The following is a 19,133-nucleotide window of genomic DNA, read 5'->3' on the forward strand; positions in this document are numbered from 1 at the left end:
GTAATTAAAGGGTTCACAGTGGTGGAAGTTAACAGTTGTTTCAATAGTATTTTAATCCCTGAGTTGGAGCTCAGTGATTTAAAAGCCTCTTTTTTTTTTTTTTTTCTTCTCTGTAGGCTATGGGAAGCTGAGGGCTTCTAAACTATAAGTAGGCTTCTTAGCTTAATCACTGACTCCTGACCAAGAGATAAGGCAGGGTGTGGCAGAGATAGTCCAATGGTTATGCAAAGAGACTTTCACAGCCCCACAGCTATGCCACCGAGGTATAGGTCTTCTCCTGAGTTTCCTGGTTAGATCTCTGTCCCCCAGTGTCCCTCCCTGCCGCTGCTCCAGACTCTGAGGGCAGTAGCAATGGAGACTTAGAGTTGCACTTGGTGGGTCTCCGGGGAGTCCTCTCCTCCCTTCACCTGTCCCCTTGTTGGTGGGACAGAACTGGAGGTGTTGTCTCAACTGATAAACTGATAAACCAGCCACTTAGTCTCTCCCTAGGTTCCTCTCTGTCACCAGCCATGTGTGTTTGTACTCACTGGTGATTTGGTGGGTTCCTGTAGTCATTCTAGACCTGTCTTGTTGCGGTCCCAGGTGGTCTCCTTTGGTATTCCTAGTTGATCCGGAGAGGAGAGGAGAGGAGAGGAGAGAAATAGATCTGCTGCTGCTCGCAGCCCCGCCTCCAGAAGTCTCCTCGCCCTTGTTGTTTTTCATTGTTGTTGTTATTGATGTCATCATTCTTAGGACAGAGAGAAACAGAGAGAGGAGGGAAAGACAGAGAGGGGGAGAGAAAGACCTGCTTCACCACCTGTGAAACAACTCCCCTGCAGGTGGGGAGCCAAGGGCTCGAACTGGAATCCTTACGCCAGTACTTATGCTTTACGCCACATGTGCTTAACTCGCTGCGCTACCGCTCAATTCTCCAAGTAATTTTTTTTTTTTTAACCAGAGCACTGCTTAGCTCTGGCTTATAGTGATGTGGGGAATTGAACCTGGGACTTTGGAAACTCAGGCATGAGAGTCTCTTTGCATAACCATTATGCTATCTACCCCCCACCCTATTTTTTAAATACTTATTTTTATTTGATAGGACAGAGAGAAATTGAGAGGAGAAAGGGGAATAGAGAGGGAGAAAGAGACACCTGCAGCACTGCCCCACCACTCATGAAGCTGCCCACTGCAAGTGGGGGCTGCAGGCTTAAACTTGGGTCCTTGCACGTGGTGACATGTGAGCTCAACAGGGTGCACCATTGCTCAGCCCCCAGGGAACTCTGAACAGCAATCAAAGCTTTGGCATCTAACTTACACTCTCCTGCCTCCACTTTCTCACCTTTAAATGGGAACCATAAAGGTTGCCAAGCAAATGAAAGGAGAAAATTCAGATAAAATGTTTGAAACAGCACCTGGCACATGTAACACATCTGATAAACGGTAGCCGTTGTCTTGTTTCATTTGTTGTTGTTAGTGAGGTCAGGAGGGTATTCCTGGATCTTTGTATCCCTGGTTCCTAGTGAAGTGCTTTGCCCATACTAGTTACTCAATAAGCATGAAGAAGGGCTAAAAGGATATAGAGATAAGTAAGCAAAATGAAACCTGGCCCAGTAAGAGGGCCTCTTTGATTGTCCTCTGTTTTTCCTAGCAATTACCAAGTTCAAGTCTTTCCAAGTCAATCTTCCAACGACCCTTAAATCTGCCTCTTCCTGTCCATTCTGACTTCTCCCACAGCCACTCCCTCTGGCCTAGTCCTCACCTCTTCACTATAAGACTTACAACAATACCCATTTAAAGAGTCCCCTGCCAGGTGATGGTGCACCTGGTGGAGTGCACATGTTACTATGAGCAAGGACCAGGTTCAAGCCCGCCCCCGCCAGCACCTTTGTGAGTGGTGAAGCAGTGCTGCGGGTGTTTTGGGTGTTTCTCTGTCCCTTTCCCTCTCTCCCCCTACCTTCTTGATTTCTGTCTCTACCCAATAAATAAATTTTTAAAAAATTAAGTTTAAAAATAAGCCCCTGAACTTTATTTTAGTCTTTCTACCCAGCACAGTAAGCCACAGAGTCCATCAAAACAGTTTATCTGCAACATTGCCCCCCCCCCTTAGATCAAGTTCTTTGGTGCAGCACTTCAATCTACCTGTCATAGAAAACCTACCTCTGGATAGAAAATCTGCTCCCCAGCCAGTCAGGCCTTGCTTTCAATTGGTTTCAACCTCAGACAATTACTTTATGAGGAATTGACCTTGACCTCAAATGAATTATCCATCTTCCTAGCTTAACCCCATCCAGTTACATTCTCAGCCTAGGTCACCTTCACAAAGTGATGACTAAGAGCATTCCTGGGCCCCCAGCTGCCTCTTTCCTGACTTCAACTTACTCTGTTATTTGCCCCCATCACCACCAACAGATTGGTACCTGACTGCCAAGTTGCCACAGTAATCTATGGGGTAAATCTTTATTTCATTTCCCCTTTTTACCTACCCTCAGCTCTTATGAAGAGCTTTGAATAAAACTATGGAGTCACCCAGCAATCTCACTGCTAGGCATTTACCCAAAAGATACATAACACTGATTGGAAGGGATATCTGCACCCCCATGTTGACAGCCGCTTTGTTCACAATAGCAAAAACCTGGAGACAACCATAATGCTCTTTGACAGACAACTGGATAAAAAAGTTATGGGGCATAGACTCAACAGAGTAGTATGCAGCAGTAAAAAGGTATGATATCATGTCCTTTGGGATAAAATAGAAGATAGGATAACTGGAGAAGATGATGCTCAGGGAATCAAGTCAGGAGGTGAAGGACAACTACAGAATGGTTTCACTCATACAGAACATAGAGAATTGCATCTACAAATGTGAAAAACAAAGTATCAACCTATTTTCAAGACTATGGGAGAACTATAGTGGTTTTCCATGGGGGTGGGGATGAGGAAACAGACCTTTGGTGATGGGAGTGGTGAAAAGTGAAATAAATAAAATTAAAAAAAAAAAAAAAAACACTTACAGAGTCACCAATGCCCATGATCCATCTCAAATCAGTTCCTTCTGATTCTCCACATTGTTGACCTTGTCTAGATATGTGAAGACCAGATGGTGAAGGACCAGACGAAACTGATGGAAGATGAGTGTCTTATTAGAATAAAATTTTTTTAAAAAATTAACTAAACTTTTTTTGCTTTGGTCCTTCCCCCCCCCCTTCAGCAAGCCCTAGAGCACAACTCATTTCTTTCTGTTGAGAAAAAAATTGAACAAGGAAATGTAGAGCATGCTTTTAAACATGTTGACCAGATCATTGAAGGTGAGTGGTTTGGGACCAGGAAGTGGTGACTCTAAAGGTGGAGACTAAATTTGACCATCTGGATTGGAAAACCTCAAGGCAGTGTTTCTCAACCTTAGTGTGACTTTTCAAATCACAACTGTAGATGGCCAAATAAATTAAGGTTACAGCTTGGTGGAGTTGATGTAAATAATATCCGCATGCAGACATAGAGCATTTCCAACTAGAAAATAGTCCCATGCCCCCTCTCAGTCTCTCCTGTTTCCAAAAGTTTTATTCTAACCTTTATCACCATAGATCATTTGACTTGTTCGGAGTTCATATATGTATAATCTTACAGCATAACTTCTTCTGTGGTAGCTTTTTCAAAAAATGACTTATTGAAGTCTAACAGTGGAACACCTGGTTGCCTGCACACATTACCACGAACAAGGACCAGGCTCAAGGCCCTGGTTCCCACCTTCAGGGGAGAAGTTTTATAAGCAGTAAAGCAGTCTTACAGGTGCCTATCTTTCTCTCCCCTTCTCTATCCTCTACTTTCCTGTCCAATAAAATAGAAAGAAAAACAAAGGGAGGCGGGGAATGACTGCCAGGAGTGATGGACTCTTAGTGCAGGTACCATGCCCCAGCAATAGCCCTGATGGCAAATAAATAAGTAAATAAATAGTTGCTTTACTTCATGGAGACTAGGGGCAAACGCTAGAAGAAGAAGAAGAAGATGGAGACTAGGCTTTATATCATGTGTCTCTAGTAATATTCCTAATTAATCCTAATGGTGCCCAATCTATTAAGTAGCCCCAGTCAGTCACCCACTCTTGGCCTCAATTTCCTTGTCTGTTGAGGTGGTAAGATCTGTGATGGCATGGACTTGGGCACATATACTAACTCAGGCTCTGTCCCCTCCTCATTCAGTGCAGTTGGCCAAACTCTAAAACTCACTTGCTCATTCCTAGAATGGGGGCTTGTCTCCTAGTGATGTGAGGACAACTGAATCACAGAGACAATATCACTGTCAAGAGTTACAAGACGTGAAGGTCTGAGATGGCAGAGCTAGGGTTTTCCCCTGTCGTATGATCTGACTGTTCTTACCAGCTTATCTGGAATTAGGGTTTGTGCAGCTCACTCTTAGCAGCTGGTAGGCTATCTTAGGACATTCATTTGGCTCTGGCTTTAATCTGCAAGAGGAGACATTTTTACATTAAAACTAGCCCAAAGACTTCTGTAATGTTAAGAATAAGTGGTTTTTTTTTTAATAAGAGTCAAAGGATTTCTTGAAATTATTTCTTGGAACAACAGAACATGAGTCATTTTACTTTCAGCATGTATATACTAAACTACTTAAATCTGACGCCAAATTTTCTGAGCAGTCCCATGCATCAGACTGGGTATTGCTCTGAGGCCCAGAGATTCATGGAGAATTAATTTAATTCTCTACCAAATGCTGGGAGGCAAATATAGTCAGGACATGAGACTAGGGAAGGGAAAAGCAGTTGCCCAAGGCCACACAGACATTAAGGACCAGAGCTGGGAATCCAACCCAGGAAACCTGACTGCAGGCTCCATGTTGGGAATCCAGCCCAGGGACCTGACTGCAGGCTCCATGCTGGCCATCACCACATTCTTTCTCTCCATCAACTGACTCTGTAGCTGTTTGACATTTCTGCCCCAATTCCAAATTCTCATCTTATTTCAAGTTTTCCACTATGAACAAGAAAGAACTAGCACCTTCTCATTCTCTTGCCATTATGGTGAGAATAACATTTAAAGGAAAATATATTCTTGTAGTTAAAAGCAAGGGTTCTTGGGTCAGCCCTGTGGTGCAGTGCCTCCCTATCACAGAAAGATAAGAAACTACACACATGTGACAACAACAGTCTTACAAATCTTCAGTTCCTCCAATAATTTTTTCCATTTTTTTCAATAAATCATTTAAATTGATCAATTAAATTGTTTACTGCCACCAAGGTTATCACTTAGTGCTTGCAGAAGGAAGCCACTGCTCCTGGAGGCCATCCCCTTTCCCCCCACTCCTCATTTTATTTGATAAGACAAAGATAAATTTAGAGAGGAGGAGGAGACATAGAGGGAGAGAGACTGAGGGACACCTATAGCCCTGAGTCACCACTTATGAAGTGCCCCCCTCCCGCAGGTGGGGAGCAGGGGCTTGAATCCAGGTCCTTGCACGTGGTAATGTGTGTGCTCCACCAGGTGTGTCACTGCCCAGCCCCCCCATCCACACAACTAGCTCTTTATAAAGTGGGGGAGGGGAGTAGAAAGGAAGGAGGGAAGAAAAAGAGAGAGAAAGATAATCCTAGGCTGGAACTTGCAACTAAATAACACCTTGTGTTCCTGTTTGACAGGTGAGATCCACGTAGAAGGACAGGAGCATTTCTATATGGAAACACAAACCATCCTTGCTATCCCAAAAGAGGAAGACAAAGAAATGGTGCTATACCTTGGAACGCAGTTCCCAATGCAAGTGCAGGTAACAGGAAATGAGGCTGCGTGACTGTGGGGTGAGAGAGCCTGACAGTCAACCCCACCCTACATTAAATGACAGGATGATGGGGGAGTGGGGCTAATAATTCCCTAAAAAGTCAGACCTGTCAAAGAGGACTCAGAAGGTAGCTATCTTCCAAAACATAGGACAAGGCTTATCTTTCCTCTTCTATTTAAACATCCCTTTATGCTTCTTTGTGTGGCTTTTCTATATGATTTTTTTTCCTGGATTGGTGGTATATGTATAAGGCATTTGCAGCCTCAAGATATTTTCAACCCCGTGAAGTAGCATGTGAATTCTGGTCCTGTTGTAGAAGTTGAGATTTTGCCACATCATGCAAGTTAAAACAAACAAACAAACAAAAAATCCTCCAACGTTCCTTTTGTTAAGGAAGTATCTGTGGTATTGCTCCGAGTGTTACAGCCCCAAGGTGTTTCAGCTCTAGGGTGCAGCAGATCCAAAGGTCGAGTCTGAGGCTGAGACCCCCGCTGCGGAGGGCAGGGAGGTACTTTATTACTCCTACTACCCCAGCAGATTCTTGCAGACTCCTGCAGCTCTAGACTGTCCGTGTGATTTTTGGAAAACCATTTATATACCCTTCAAGCCGGGTGGGTGTGGCATGCGCTGATTGGTTACAGGGTGGTTTTAGAAAAGGTACATTTTGATTGGTTACAAGGTGCACCAATCAAGTGTGCACAGGCACAAGGCTAATGTGCGAATGGATTGGTCACATGGTGAGTCATCAAGGTACATGTAAAACAAAGGATAAGGGGAATTGGTTACATTCCCTGCCCTATCCGGGTGCCAAGGCACAAGTGAATACAAAATGAAAGATATAATTTGGGGGAGTTGCGGTAGCTCGGTAGGTTAAGCGCACGGAGCAGCGTTAAGGATTCCTGTTCGAGCCCCTGGATCCCCACTGGAAGGGAGTTGCTTCACAAGCGGTGAAGCAAGTCTGCAGGTGTCTATCTTTCTCTACTCCTCTGTCTTCCCCTCCTCTCCATTTCTCTCTGTCCTATCCAACAACGACGACAACACTAATAACTACAATAATAAAACAACAAGGGAAACAAAAGGGAATAAATAAATAAACATAGAAAGAAAGGAAGAAAGAAAGAAAGAAAGAAAGAAAGAAAGAAAGAAAGAAAGAAAGAAAGAAAGAAAGATACTTGGTTGGCTAGGAAAGGAAAAGATTCAACCCAATTTGGTTACATTTCTAGTCCCCTACGTTTGCTGAAATGCAGGAACAGGGGACTCGCCTGTCTGCCTATTATGAAACTAGGGAACATTTTATTTCACTTTCTTCTGAACAGTGAGCTGTGGGCCCTTGAGTAGTCCTAGCACAAGGGATTACTTACGCAAGGATGCTGAGAGAAAGAATAATGTCAGGCACTGCTGAGAACAAGCTGGGGGCTTCCTTGTGGGACCCAGTGAGTTGGAACCTGGAGTCTTGTTGGGAATGAGTAGGTTTGACAGGAGGAAAAGACAACCAAATGCTGTGCAAGGCAGAATGAAAGTCTGAAGGAGGCTAAGGCTGAGCTCAGCTGTGACTGCACTCTGTTAGCTATAAAGAGGACAGAGGACTGAGGAGACATGGGCTGAGTCCTGAAGCAGCTGTGGGTCACCTACAAACCTGAGAGTGTCTGTAGGAGGCTCACTTCTGCACTCTCTCTGAGGGTGTATGGCTCTGGGTTCCACAGGGATAATGTGAGCCCTTAGGTCACCATTGCTGTCCACCACCAGCGCCTCCTAGAGTAAAGTCAGCGCCGTGACATCCAGCATTTCCTGGGTCTAACAGGCTTGTTATGATACCGAAAGCAGGCCTAGTACTCAGTCGAAGGAACATACATTTCTCCAAGGAAAGTGTAGGTGACTGCTAAGTACCATCATTCAGTAATAGGGAAATGCAAGTCCAAGCCACAGCAGTGCCTCTCCACACCCACTAGACAGGACATAGCCAAAAGAACAAAGACCAGTGTTGGTGAGAATGCAGAGCAGTTAGTCTCCACACTTGGCTGGTGGACATGAAAAACAGCACAGCTGCTTTAGAAACAACCTGACAGCTTCTCAGAGTGGTAAATACAGAGTGACTGTGTGACCCAGCCATGCCATGACTAGGTCCCTACCCAGGATAAATGAAAACCTTTGTCCACGCAAAGATTTGCACACAGATATTCATAGAAGCAATAACCAGAAGTGAAAACAAGGTATAGATGCTTCAGCTGATGAGTGAGTAAAAACTGTGGTCAAGTGATGCAATGGACTGTTATTCCACTACAAAAAGAACTAGAGTGCTGCTTTGAGCTACGCCAGGGATACAATTTGGAAATGTTATGCTAAGTGAAAGAAGCCAGGTGGTCCCAAAAGACCACGTGCTCTACAATTCCTTTATCTAAAAGCTTCAGAACAGGCCTGTCTACAGACAGAAAGCAGGCTGCTGGTGGCTGGTGCTGGAGCCTGGAGGGGGTAGAGTAGACTTCAGGGAGATGAGGAGCTTAACAGATAGGTTTGGGGGTATTTTAAAATGTCCTGAAACTAAACTAGGGTGGTAGTTGCACTGCTATGTGAATGTGTTTGTTGAATCACTGGATTTCCCAGTTTACTTGATGGAAAGGGAGGAAGTAGCAAGGAAGTAAATGAATCGATCGCACTTACGGGGCTTTACCTCTTGCAGGAATATGTGTCTTTAGCACTAAATGTCCCAAGGAGTAGAATCGCCTGCCACATGAGAAGAACCGGAGGAGCATTTGGGGGGAAAGTGACCAAGCCCTCTATGCTCGCAGCTATCTCTGCTGTGGCCGCCAACAAGTAAGGCCCAGTCGCAACTGTAGCTGTCAGCAATCCTGGCACTGCAGGTACCACCCGCGTCCTCCTAGCCCTAACCCCAGCCATGGCACCAGTCATAGCCTGTGCTGTTCAAATGATGCGCTTAGCATGTGAGTGAAGCAGCACTGAGCCAGGAGCCAGAAGGCCCGTGTTCATGCCCACTCTGTCATTCCCAGAGAGGCCGTGGGGAAGTCAGTGCGGCCGGTGATCACTGTGGAGGTGAGGGGAATAACACCTGCTTATTTCTCAAAGTGTGCCTGAATTCTGTTTTATTGCACAGACTGTACTGTGTCTCACCACATTGCCTGTCAGTCATTAAAATACGTAAGTAATTTGGTTCGAGTGATACCAAGTGAAGGGATGCATTTTTTTTTCCCCACCACAGTTCTTGCTCGGGCTCCATGCCTGCACCACAACTGCATCGCTTCTGGAGGCCTTTTGTTATTCTTACTTACAGAAAGAGAGAACTTAGGAGAGAGAAAGGGAGATGCCTGCAACACCGCTCCACCACTCATGAAACATGACCCTGCAGGTGGGGGCCTGGGGCTTAAGCCCTAGCCCTTGAGCATGGTGACACATACACCACCCAGCCCTACAAGGGATGCATTTGATCCTGAAATAAACCTGAGGCTGAAGTTGCCTGAGCTGTCCACTTAGCCTCTTCGTCATCTGGAGGGAAAGCCAAGCAAGGATAGCTGTGACTTTTGTGAGCCTTGTAACTACGAGCTCAGTAAGCATATTCTGGACACACTGAACTTAGTCCAGGCTACTCCTGAAAAAATGTGACAGTCTTGGTTCACTGGCACTTTCTAGCAACAGAAGAGACTTCCTTGACATCAGAGGGCTGGAGACACTGGGAGCATCACAGCAGTAGTCAGAGGAGTCCTCCGTGGGCTTTTAGGAAAAAAATTCTGCATGTGATGGAGCTGGGACTCCACAGAGAACAAGTTCTTCTCTTTTTTTTTTCCCATTCTATTTTTCTTCACTGCTGTCTTTATTTATTTATTGGATAGAGACAGCTAGAAATTGAGAGGGAAGATGTGACAGAGAGGGAGAAACAGACACCTGCAGCCCTGCTTCACCACTCATGAAGCTTTCCCCCTGCAGGCAGGGATCAAGGGCTTGAACCCAGGTCCTTGGGCACGGTAATGTGAGTACTTAACCAGGTGTGCCACCACCTGGCCCCCAAAGCACTACTTCTTAACTCTTTCAACCTCCACATCCCCCCGTGTTGCAGATATCTTAATGTCCTCTTTAAAACATCAGAGTAAAAATTATAATAATGTAAACTACTGGCATAAATAATTACAACTACAGAAGCCAGACCTTCCACCTTCTGCATCCCACAATGACCTTGGGTCCATGCTCCCAGAGGGTTAAAGAATAGGAAAGCTACCAGTGGAGGGGATGGGATACAGAGTTCTGGTGGTGGGAATTGTGTGGAATTATACCCCTCTTATCTTATGGTTTAGTCAATGTTTCCTTTTTATAAATTAAAAAATTAAAAAATTAATAATTACAACTATATAATATCCCATAAAAATAAAATTGGCATAATCAAATAACATATCATTTTGAACTCTAAATTCTCAGAATGAGAATAACAATGGACTTTTTGTTTTTATTTATTTACATATATATTTCACTTGATAGTACAGGAAGAAATTGAAAGAGGGAGGGGAAATAGAGAATAAAAGAAAAAGAGAGATACCAGAAGCTCTGCTTCACTACTTCCAAAGCTTCCCCCTTGCAGGTGAGGATTGGGAGCTGGAACCTGGGTCCTTGCACTAGGTAATGTGCACTCCACCAGGTGTGCCACTGAAGTAATGGGCTTATTACGACCTCACTGACCTCCACAAACTTCTACGATGTTACTATCTTGTGCCACTATCTTGTTGAAAATCACTAAGCTGGATGACCTCAAGCCCCCTTTCTCACCTCTGTCCACACACCCTTATGATACACCCGCCTATTAACAAAGCAACTTCTTACAGGACAGGTCGCCCAATCCGGTTCATCCTAGAACGTGGTGATGACATGCTGATAACTGCTGGCCGCCACCCACTCCTGGCTAAATACAAGGTGAGTGAGAGCAAGAACTGTCAGAAAGCTACCTCAGTGTTGTACAGGGATAACAAGCCAGAACTAAATACAGTGACTTAAGTGTCATTTGAAAGGGATGTTTGGATGTTGCCCAGAACTACTCAGAATTCTCTGATAAGAGCACGGTCAACTTGGACACTTGTTCTCTGTGTCCTGCTGGTGACAAAATCCCGTGCAGAAGCCAATGTGGATTGACAGCTGTGATCTGATGTGTCTAAGGAGTGTGCGGTAGGGCTGTAAAGGGATTCTGAGCAGGTGGTCTTACTTGTGACATCATTTTGCAGATTGGATTTATGAATGATGGTGTGATCAAAGCTGCTGATGTCGAGTATTATGTCAATGGTGGATGCACCCCTGATGAGTCTGAGATGGTAAATAGGAAACATGCCAGGACAACGGAATAGCCCCCTGCATAGTGTGTTGCTTTGCCAACTGCAGGATCCAGGTTCAAGTCCAGTTTTCACCACCTTGAGGAGAGCTTTGGTGCTATCGTTTCTTTCCCTCTTTCTGTACCTCTCTGTCTGGGGGAAATTTAAAAATAAATAAGAAGGAAGAAGAGACATGCCTTTCTCGTAGGTTATCAGTTGAACTCTGTATCCTGTATTTTACTTGTGTGGATGTTTGCCCTTCCAATTAGATAAATTCTATGAAAAAGTTATTGTTAAAGCTCAGGTAAGTGATTTTGAGTATTCAATAAATGTGAAACTTTGTTTGGTTTTGTTTTGTTTTAATTCAGTTAGTAGAATTCATCGTGCTGAAATCTGAAAATGCATATTATATTCCTAATTTCCGGTGCCGAGGTAGGGCTTGCAAAACCAATTTGCCATCCAACACTGCTTTTCGAGGATTTGGCTTCCCTCAGGGGACAGTGGTGCCTGAAGCTTACATCACTGCTGTGGCAGCTCAATGCAACTTACACCCTGAAGAGGTAATCAGTCAGAATCCATAACCAAAATCCTGGCATCCTTGGTAAAAGGTCTTGAGCACAGGGAAGTGGCTCGCCCAGTGTAGCGCACACATTCCCGGGTATGAAGACACAGGGTCAAGCTCCCAGTCACCACATAGACGCGCCTTCGGGAGAAAGCTTCACAAGTGATGGAGCAGTACTATGACACCTTTCCTTTGCACTCTGTTTCTTTGTTGTCTCTCTCCTCCTGTATATCTCACTGTCTCTTGTCCTCTCTAGACATTCCACCTTCTGCATCCCAAAATGTCCCTGGGTCCATACTCCCAGAGGGATAAAGAATAATAGGAAAGTTGTCAGGGAAGGGGATGGGATACAGAGTTCTGGTGGTGGGAATTGTGTGGAGTTGTACCCCTCTTATCCTATGGTTTTGTCAATGTTTCTTTTTTATAAATAAAAATTAAAAAAGAAAAGAAAAGAAAAGGCATAAACAACCACCAGAAGCAGTGAAGTCGTGCAGGCACTAAGCCTCAGCTATAAAAAAGAAAGATCTTGAGTGGTCCAGGAGGTGGCACAGTGGATATAGCATTGGACTCTCAAGCATGAGGTCCTAAGTTCAGTCTACAGCAGCATATGTACCAGAATAATGTCTGGTTCTTTCTCTCTCTCCACTTACCTTCTTTGTGAATAAATAAAATATTTAAAAATAGAGATATCTTGAACACCTATGTATAGGAGTATGCCAACTTCTAAGTAAAGCCAAAGAGATAAAGCATATCATCTATATGTCAACTAGCTTTTGCTGTGTAATAAATCTACTGCAAAATTTAGTGGATCAAATACAATAGATAACATTTCTGTTGAGCCTGTGGTTAAACTGATCAGTTCTTCTGGCCTGAGCCAGTTCAACTAAAATACTATGATCTAAGACTTTTTTTTATTATTTAAGAAAGGAGACATTAATAAAACCGTCGGATAGGAGGCTTACAATTCCACACAATTCCCACCACCCGATCTCCATATCCCACTCCCTCCCCTGATAGTTGCAGAAGGTGGAAGGTCTGGCTTCCGTAATTGCTTCCCCGCTGAACATGGACATTGACTGGTCGATCCATACTTACTCCCAGTCTGCCTCTCTCTTTCCCTAGTAGGGTGGGGCTCTGGGGAAGTGGGGCTCCAAGACCCCAAGGATTCCATAATGCCCAATCAAAAAAGATATGTGTACACCTGTGTTCATAGCAGCACAATTCATAATAGCTAAAACCTGGAAGGAACCCAGGTGCCCAACAACAGATGAGTGGCTGAGAAAGTTGTGGTGTATATATACACAATGGAATACTATGCAGCTATTAAAAACAATGAACCCACCTTCTCTCACCCATCTTGGACGGAGCTAGAAGGAATTATGTTAAGTGATCTAAGTCAGAAAGATAAAAACGAGTATGGGATGATCCCACTCTTCAACAGAAGTTGAGAAAGAAGAACAGAAAGGGAAACTAAAAGCAGGATCTGATTAAATCGAGAGTATGTCTAAGATATTTAAATGCCATTCACTCATTTATCTAGTGCTCACTGACTTAAGAGATGTCTCAGCTGGAGAAGTTCACCTCTGTGTTAAAGAGCCTCTGACCCTCCAGTAGTTCAACCCAGCATAGTTCTCGTGGGGATTCAGAAGGTTCCTGAGAACTGTCCCTAATGCACAGTTCTTTTCAAGTCTCTAACTGCTTTACATCTGTTCTGTCCCATTGGCAAAACAGATTAACCCAGGGTGGGTGGGTTGGTATGAAAACAGTCAAGGATAGGCATAAAATGCTATGATTATGGTCACCTGTGCAAATATTCCACTATAGTTCCAGACTCTAAAGGGTTAGAATGAGAGCATTTAAGAACAAGACTACAGGGGGTAGGTGCAAAAGAATTTGGAGGCAAGAGAATTTTGTCTCACTAACAGAACCTGTGACAGGGCTGTTAAGAGTATCTAGTATTTCTTTTTATTATTATTATTCATTATTGGATAGAGACAGAAAGAAATTGAGAGGGGAGGGAGAGGTAAGAAATAAAGAGATAAAGAGAAATACCTGAAGCCCTGCTTCACCACTCATGAAGCTTTCCCCCTGCAGGTGGGGACCAGGGGCTTGAACCCAGGTCCTTGCACACTGAAGTATATGAACTTAACCAGGTGCGCCACAGCATGGCCGCCAGCATCTAGTATTTCTTTTTTAAAAAAAAATAAATTTTTTAATTATTTATTTATTAATGAGAAGCAGGAGGAGAGAGAAGGAGCCAGACATTAGTCTGGTACATGTGCTGCCGGGGATTGAATTCAGGACCTCATGCTTGAGGGTTCAATGCTTTATCCACTGTGCCACCACCTGGACCACGCAGCATCTAGTATTTATAAGGGTTGTTACTAAATTAATTTAGATGATACATTTAACCTACAATCTAAGCAGATGAACACAGGGTGGTTCAAATTGTTATTAAGATTATTGTCGGGGGCAGGGGCAGTCAGTAGCGCAGCGGGTTAAGCGCACATGGTGCAAAGCACAAGGACCAGAGTAGGGATCCCGGTTCGAGCCCCCAGCTCCCCACCTGCAGGGGCGATGCTTCACAAGCACTGAAGCAGGTCTGCAGGTGTCTGTCTTTCTCTCCCCCTCTCTGTCTTCCCCTCCTCTCTCCATTTCTTTATATCCTATCCAACAGCAATAACAACAACAACGATAAAACATCAAGAGCAACAAAAGGGGAAAAAATGGCCTCCAGGAGCAGTGGATTTGTGGTGCAGGCACTGAACCCCAGCAATAACCCTGGAGGCAAAAGAAAATAAAAGATTATTGCCATCATCTTGATGTTTATACAGATACTCTTGTATGTGCATATGTGTTACCATTCAAGTAGCTATTTCTTTTATTTTTTAAGACTTTCTTCATAGAAAGCATGGAATGAAAATGCATATTTCCCATAAGGGATAAACACATATACTTAAAACCCACTTTACTTTCTTATCTTTCAGGTTAGAGAGAGAAACATGTATAAGAAAATCAGCAAAACAGCTTTTGGTCAGACTTTTAATCCAGAGCCCTTGCAAAAATGCTGGAAAGAATGTCTGGAGAAATCTTTATTCACTAAGAGGAAGTTGATTGCTGAGGAGTTTAACAGAAAGAATTACTGGAAGAAGAGGGGCCTGGCCATCGTCCCCATGAAATTTACCATCGGGGTTCCGATGAGTTACTACACTCAGGTGAGACCAAAAACCCTTTTCCGGATGTCTGACAGTCTGGAAAAGGCACGACAGGCAACATGGAGTTGATCCCTCTGTAAAAAAAGAAACCGGCATAGCTGGCTCCAGCAGGAATGGACTTAAGCAAGAACTGGGGACCAGGGGTGTCTGGGCACTGCTGGAGGAGAAATGAGAAGAGCAGTGATGTCGGGGACCTCAGATAGCAGTCAAGAGATAGGCTCAACTGCAGTGGGGGCGGGTCAGTCTGACTTCACAAAGGGCCCCCAACAGAGGTATTGGGATATGAATTCAAGTTTCAAACCCATGAGAGAATTAGAGGAAGTATGATCCTGTTCTCTCTTTCCTAATTTCTTCATAACAGGAGTCGAATTGTTTGAAAGCTGAGCTTTCAAAAACATGAGAACAATCAGAACTACAGAAACTTGCCTTTATATTGAGGCCTAGGGGCCATGCCTGCTTTTCAATTTCACCTTAAACTATTTTTTGTGGATTCTGACTTTGGTTTATTTGTTTGTTTGCTTGCTTGCTTGCTTGCTTGCTTACTGAGCTTTGCTTTGGTCCCCATGCGCCTCAGAATGTCCTTGTAGCCAAATTTGTATAAATGAAAGCACAGACCCCTTTTTGATATTAATGAAGTGTTGTCAAACTATCTTACCAAATTGTTTTCTCTTCAAGCCCTTCTCAGGAGTCCATGAATAAGGCAGAAAGCCAAATGAGGTAAAGAGAGGGAACTAAATTAAATGTTGTCTTGTTTACAGGTAGTATTCCTCAAGTCACAGTGAAGCACAGTCCTCCTTTAAAGGAAAACTTGCTAAGTGAAATAAGCCAAGTGCTGGGGAGACAGCATAATGGTTATAAAAGACTCATGCCTGAGGCCGAGAGGTCCCAGGTTCAAGCTCTAGCACCACCATAAGCCAGAGCTGAACAGTGCTTTGGCATTTCTCTCTCTTTCTCTCTCTCTCCCCCACCCACCCCATTAAAGTGAAGGACAAATATCAAATGATCTCACTCATAAGTGGAACTTAAGAAATAAGGACGGAGAGAGAAAACACAAAGCAAAAACTTGTCCTAGGTGTGGTGTATTGCACCAGAGCAAAGAACTCTGGGGAAGAAGGAGGGAGGGGATAAGAGAGCCTTCAGCCCTGTTGTATAGAAAAGGACCTGAGCTGCAGGTGAGTGTCCTGCTGAGAATTTTCCCAGGGAGACGAAAGACTATGCCCACATGTCCACAACTGTACTGTGAGTCATTAACCTCCCATGAAAATTCATCTGAAAAAAGGAAAGAAGATTACTACTTAAAGAAATGGTATCTAAAAATAAAGTAGGAAAGGAAAACATGCTTGTGATTTGTAGATTATATATTCTAGTGTTGTTTGTCTGTTTTACCAGAACAGTGCTCAGCTCTGGTCACGGTAGTGTGGGAATTGAACCTGGGATCTCAGAACTTCAGGCAAAAGTACTGTTTGCATAGTTATTATGCTGTCTCCCCCACCCTCTACTGTTATTTAACTATGTTTAACCACAAAACAAATAATAAGCTTCTTAGAGCTCTATGCTTTTGTAAAATTCAGTAGAAATTATAAATGACAGTACTATTCCAAAGAATAACATTATTATTATTATTTTTACAAGAACACGGTTAAACTCTGACTTATGGTAGTGCAGGGGATTGAACCAGGAGCCTGGTAACCTCAGGCATGACAGTCTGTTTGCATAACCATTCTGTTATCTTCTCTGTCCCGGTTAACTTAATGTGATAACTTGGGTTGGCTTTTTTTTTTTTTTTTTTTATCAGAGCACTTATTAGCACAGGTTTATGGTGGTGGGGGAATTGAACCTGGGACTTTGGAGCCTCAGGCATGAAATCTCTTCTGCATAACCATTATGCTGTCTCCCCCAGCCCTTCATGTTGCTTTTCTAAAACTAAATCCTGCCTTGCAAGATAGTTGTTTTGGCTGCTTGCTAGGCCAAACATTCTGAAGTCATCACCCTAAATGTCATAGTGTGACATTATCTCCCTGCCCCAACTGTGGTAACTCTGTACCTCATCAGGTCAGCAGTCCTACTGATGCTTGTGCAGTCACATATGAAGTCTCACTGAGCTCTAAATGTGGGTGACAGTACTCATCCACACACAGCCGTGTGTTACTCTCATTCAATTGGCATGAGCAAAAATACCATCTAAATGTTTGCATAGAGAGTTTTCCGGTACTGAGAATTCAGTCTCAGACCATGAAGACTGGCAGAGCTAAATGAATCCCTTTGCTTCAAAATTTGTTGCACACATAAGGTGAAGCTTGGATTGGGTGTGGTGTATTGCACCGGAAGAGAGGACTCTGGGAAAAGAAGGAGAGGGGTGAGATGAAGGGGTTCTAGGAGCTGGTGAGTGATGGTGGGAAAAGACCTAGGTTGAGGGGAGAGAGTGTCTTGCAGGCATCTATCACAAGGTTGTATCTGTGGTCAGTGACTGTACTTCAAAACCATTAGCATGCCCCTTCATAAAATGTAAAAGTTTTAAATGAAATTCATTTCATGTCCGAAGAGGGAAGAGTAATACACTGCTGCACGGTTTAACTGTCCATCCGGAGTCTAGTGGGCAGGAGGCCAGCCAGAGGAAGGGGGTATGAGCCACCATGGACATACCAACACTGATGATTGTCGAGTCTGGTGTTTATTGAAGGCGCTTATCAGTAGGCACCCCTGACTTCTTTAAGATGTTTATATATAGGAGAGACTGACTCAATGAAGCAAAACCACTCACCTGAAAATCTCAAGTAAACTCACAGAAACATTTGGATGCATCATCCTCAAGCCAGTATCATAATTACTTTCTCACAGGCCACTGCTCTAGTCCACATCTACCTTGATGGCTCTGTTTTGGTGACGCATGGTGGCTGTGAATTGGGACAAGGCCTTCACACCAAAATAGTGCAGGTAAGATAAGTGTCACTCTTCTCCACTGTGGAAGAACACTTTCTGTCCATTTCACAACTCCTTTATTTCTAAGCAAGAGAAATACCATGACATTAAATGCACAGATCAACTGCAAGACATGTCTTAATTTCAGTGGTGCCCGCTTGTGAGTGGAGATAGAAATGGCCATTAGAATTGAGGAAATGTGATATATTGTTCTTCCTGCATTCATCGATCTTCTGAATACTGTGATTCCAGTTTTCAAAGATAAACACATTGCAGTTTTATGGCACTGAAAGGAATAATGTGTCCATTCTTAAACTAGAAATAAAGATATGTTTAATAGGATGGGAAATTAAATAGAATTTATAGTCTACTTAAGAACTCCACATGACTCACCATCACTTACGCTAATTCAAAGAAGAGTTTCTAATATATTGTTGCAAAAGCAAATGACGGGGGTGGGCAGGCAGTAGCACATATGGCTAAGTGCAAGGACCCACAGAAGGAGCAGGGACACTTCTAGCCCCGGCTCCCCACCTGCAGCAGGGACACTTCACAACCAGTGAAGCAGGTCTGCAGGTCTCTTTCTTTCTCTCTCCCTCTCTGTCTCCCCTCCCCTTTCAATTTCTCTCTGCCCTATCCAATAAAACAGAAAGGAAAAAAACAAATGGCCACCAGGAGCAGTGGATTCATAGCGCTGGCACCGAGCCCTAGCTACTGGGGGCAAAGAAAAATAAAGACTATTTGTAATAGGAAATTTTTCTGTCTTGTGTTGTATGCTTTACATTGGGTTCTAGTTCTCCCCCACCGAGAGAATTAGATCAGTCCAGTTAAATTTCGCGGGCCCGCTTGGCCCCGCCCCGACGGAAACCCGCCAGAGTTCCAGAGTGACAAAGTTAGAGAGTCCGAGAGTTCCTGAGTTCGAGAGGAAGAGAGAGAGGGCCAGAGGGTTCCTGAGTTCCAGAGTAAGAGAGAGTGCTTGTGCTGCCGCAAAGAGACAGCAGAGTTCTGTTTGGTGATTAGTTTGTCTTAGTTTATGAATCGTTGTTCCTGAATAAAGAAATACAGCTTCCCTGCCCAGCCGTTGTCTCCGTGTCTCTGTTACCCGCCCGTGAAGCTAACCTGCCCAGCAAGAGCCGTCCGAAATTTAACAACAGTCTTGTTTTAAGATAAAATCAGGATTTGTTAAATGTGACATTTTAATGAAAATGTAGAGGCAGGGAATAAGAGGGAAAGTTTCATTCCCAGGGAGAAGTGAAGAAAGAGTATCTTCTTTAAGGAAAGAGCATTATTTAATAGTGTGTTTGGAGTCAGGAAATCACAACAGTCCATGAGGCCTTCCTTGAAGCTATCTTACTTCTCGACAACAAAACTGCAAAA

The 19,133-nt window shown here is 43.8% G+C and overlaps 1 protein-coding gene across 1 annotated transcript in view; it reads left to right on the forward strand.

The window, feature by feature from the left end:
* Positions 1 to 19,133, forward strand: part of LOC103121600 (aldehyde oxidase 4-like) — a 73,992-nt gene that overhangs the window by 40,943 nt on the left and 13,916 nt on the right. The window contains exons 18-25 of the mRNA XM_060184151.1: positions 3,188 to 3,284; positions 5,624 to 5,748; positions 8,438 to 8,571; positions 10,584 to 10,671; positions 10,977 to 11,063; positions 11,429 to 11,620; positions 14,610 to 14,837; positions 17,676 to 17,771. Coding sequence (XP_060040134.1) covers positions 3,188 to 3,284; positions 5,624 to 5,748; positions 8,438 to 8,571; positions 10,584 to 10,671; positions 10,977 to 11,063; positions 11,429 to 11,620; positions 14,610 to 14,837; positions 17,676 to 17,771 — 1,047 coding nt within the window. The remainder of the gene's footprint in view (positions 1 to 3,187; positions 3,285 to 5,623; positions 5,749 to 8,437; positions 8,572 to 10,583; positions 10,672 to 10,976; positions 11,064 to 11,428; positions 11,621 to 14,609; positions 14,838 to 17,675; positions 17,772 to 19,133) is intronic.

Source organism: Erinaceus europaeus, unplaced genomic scaffold (genome assembly GCF_950295315.1).
Source record: "Erinaceus europaeus unplaced genomic scaffold, mEriEur2.1 scaffold_612, whole genome shotgun sequence".
NCBI lineage: Eukaryota > Metazoa > Chordata > Mammalia > Eulipotyphla > Erinaceidae > Erinaceus > Erinaceus europaeus.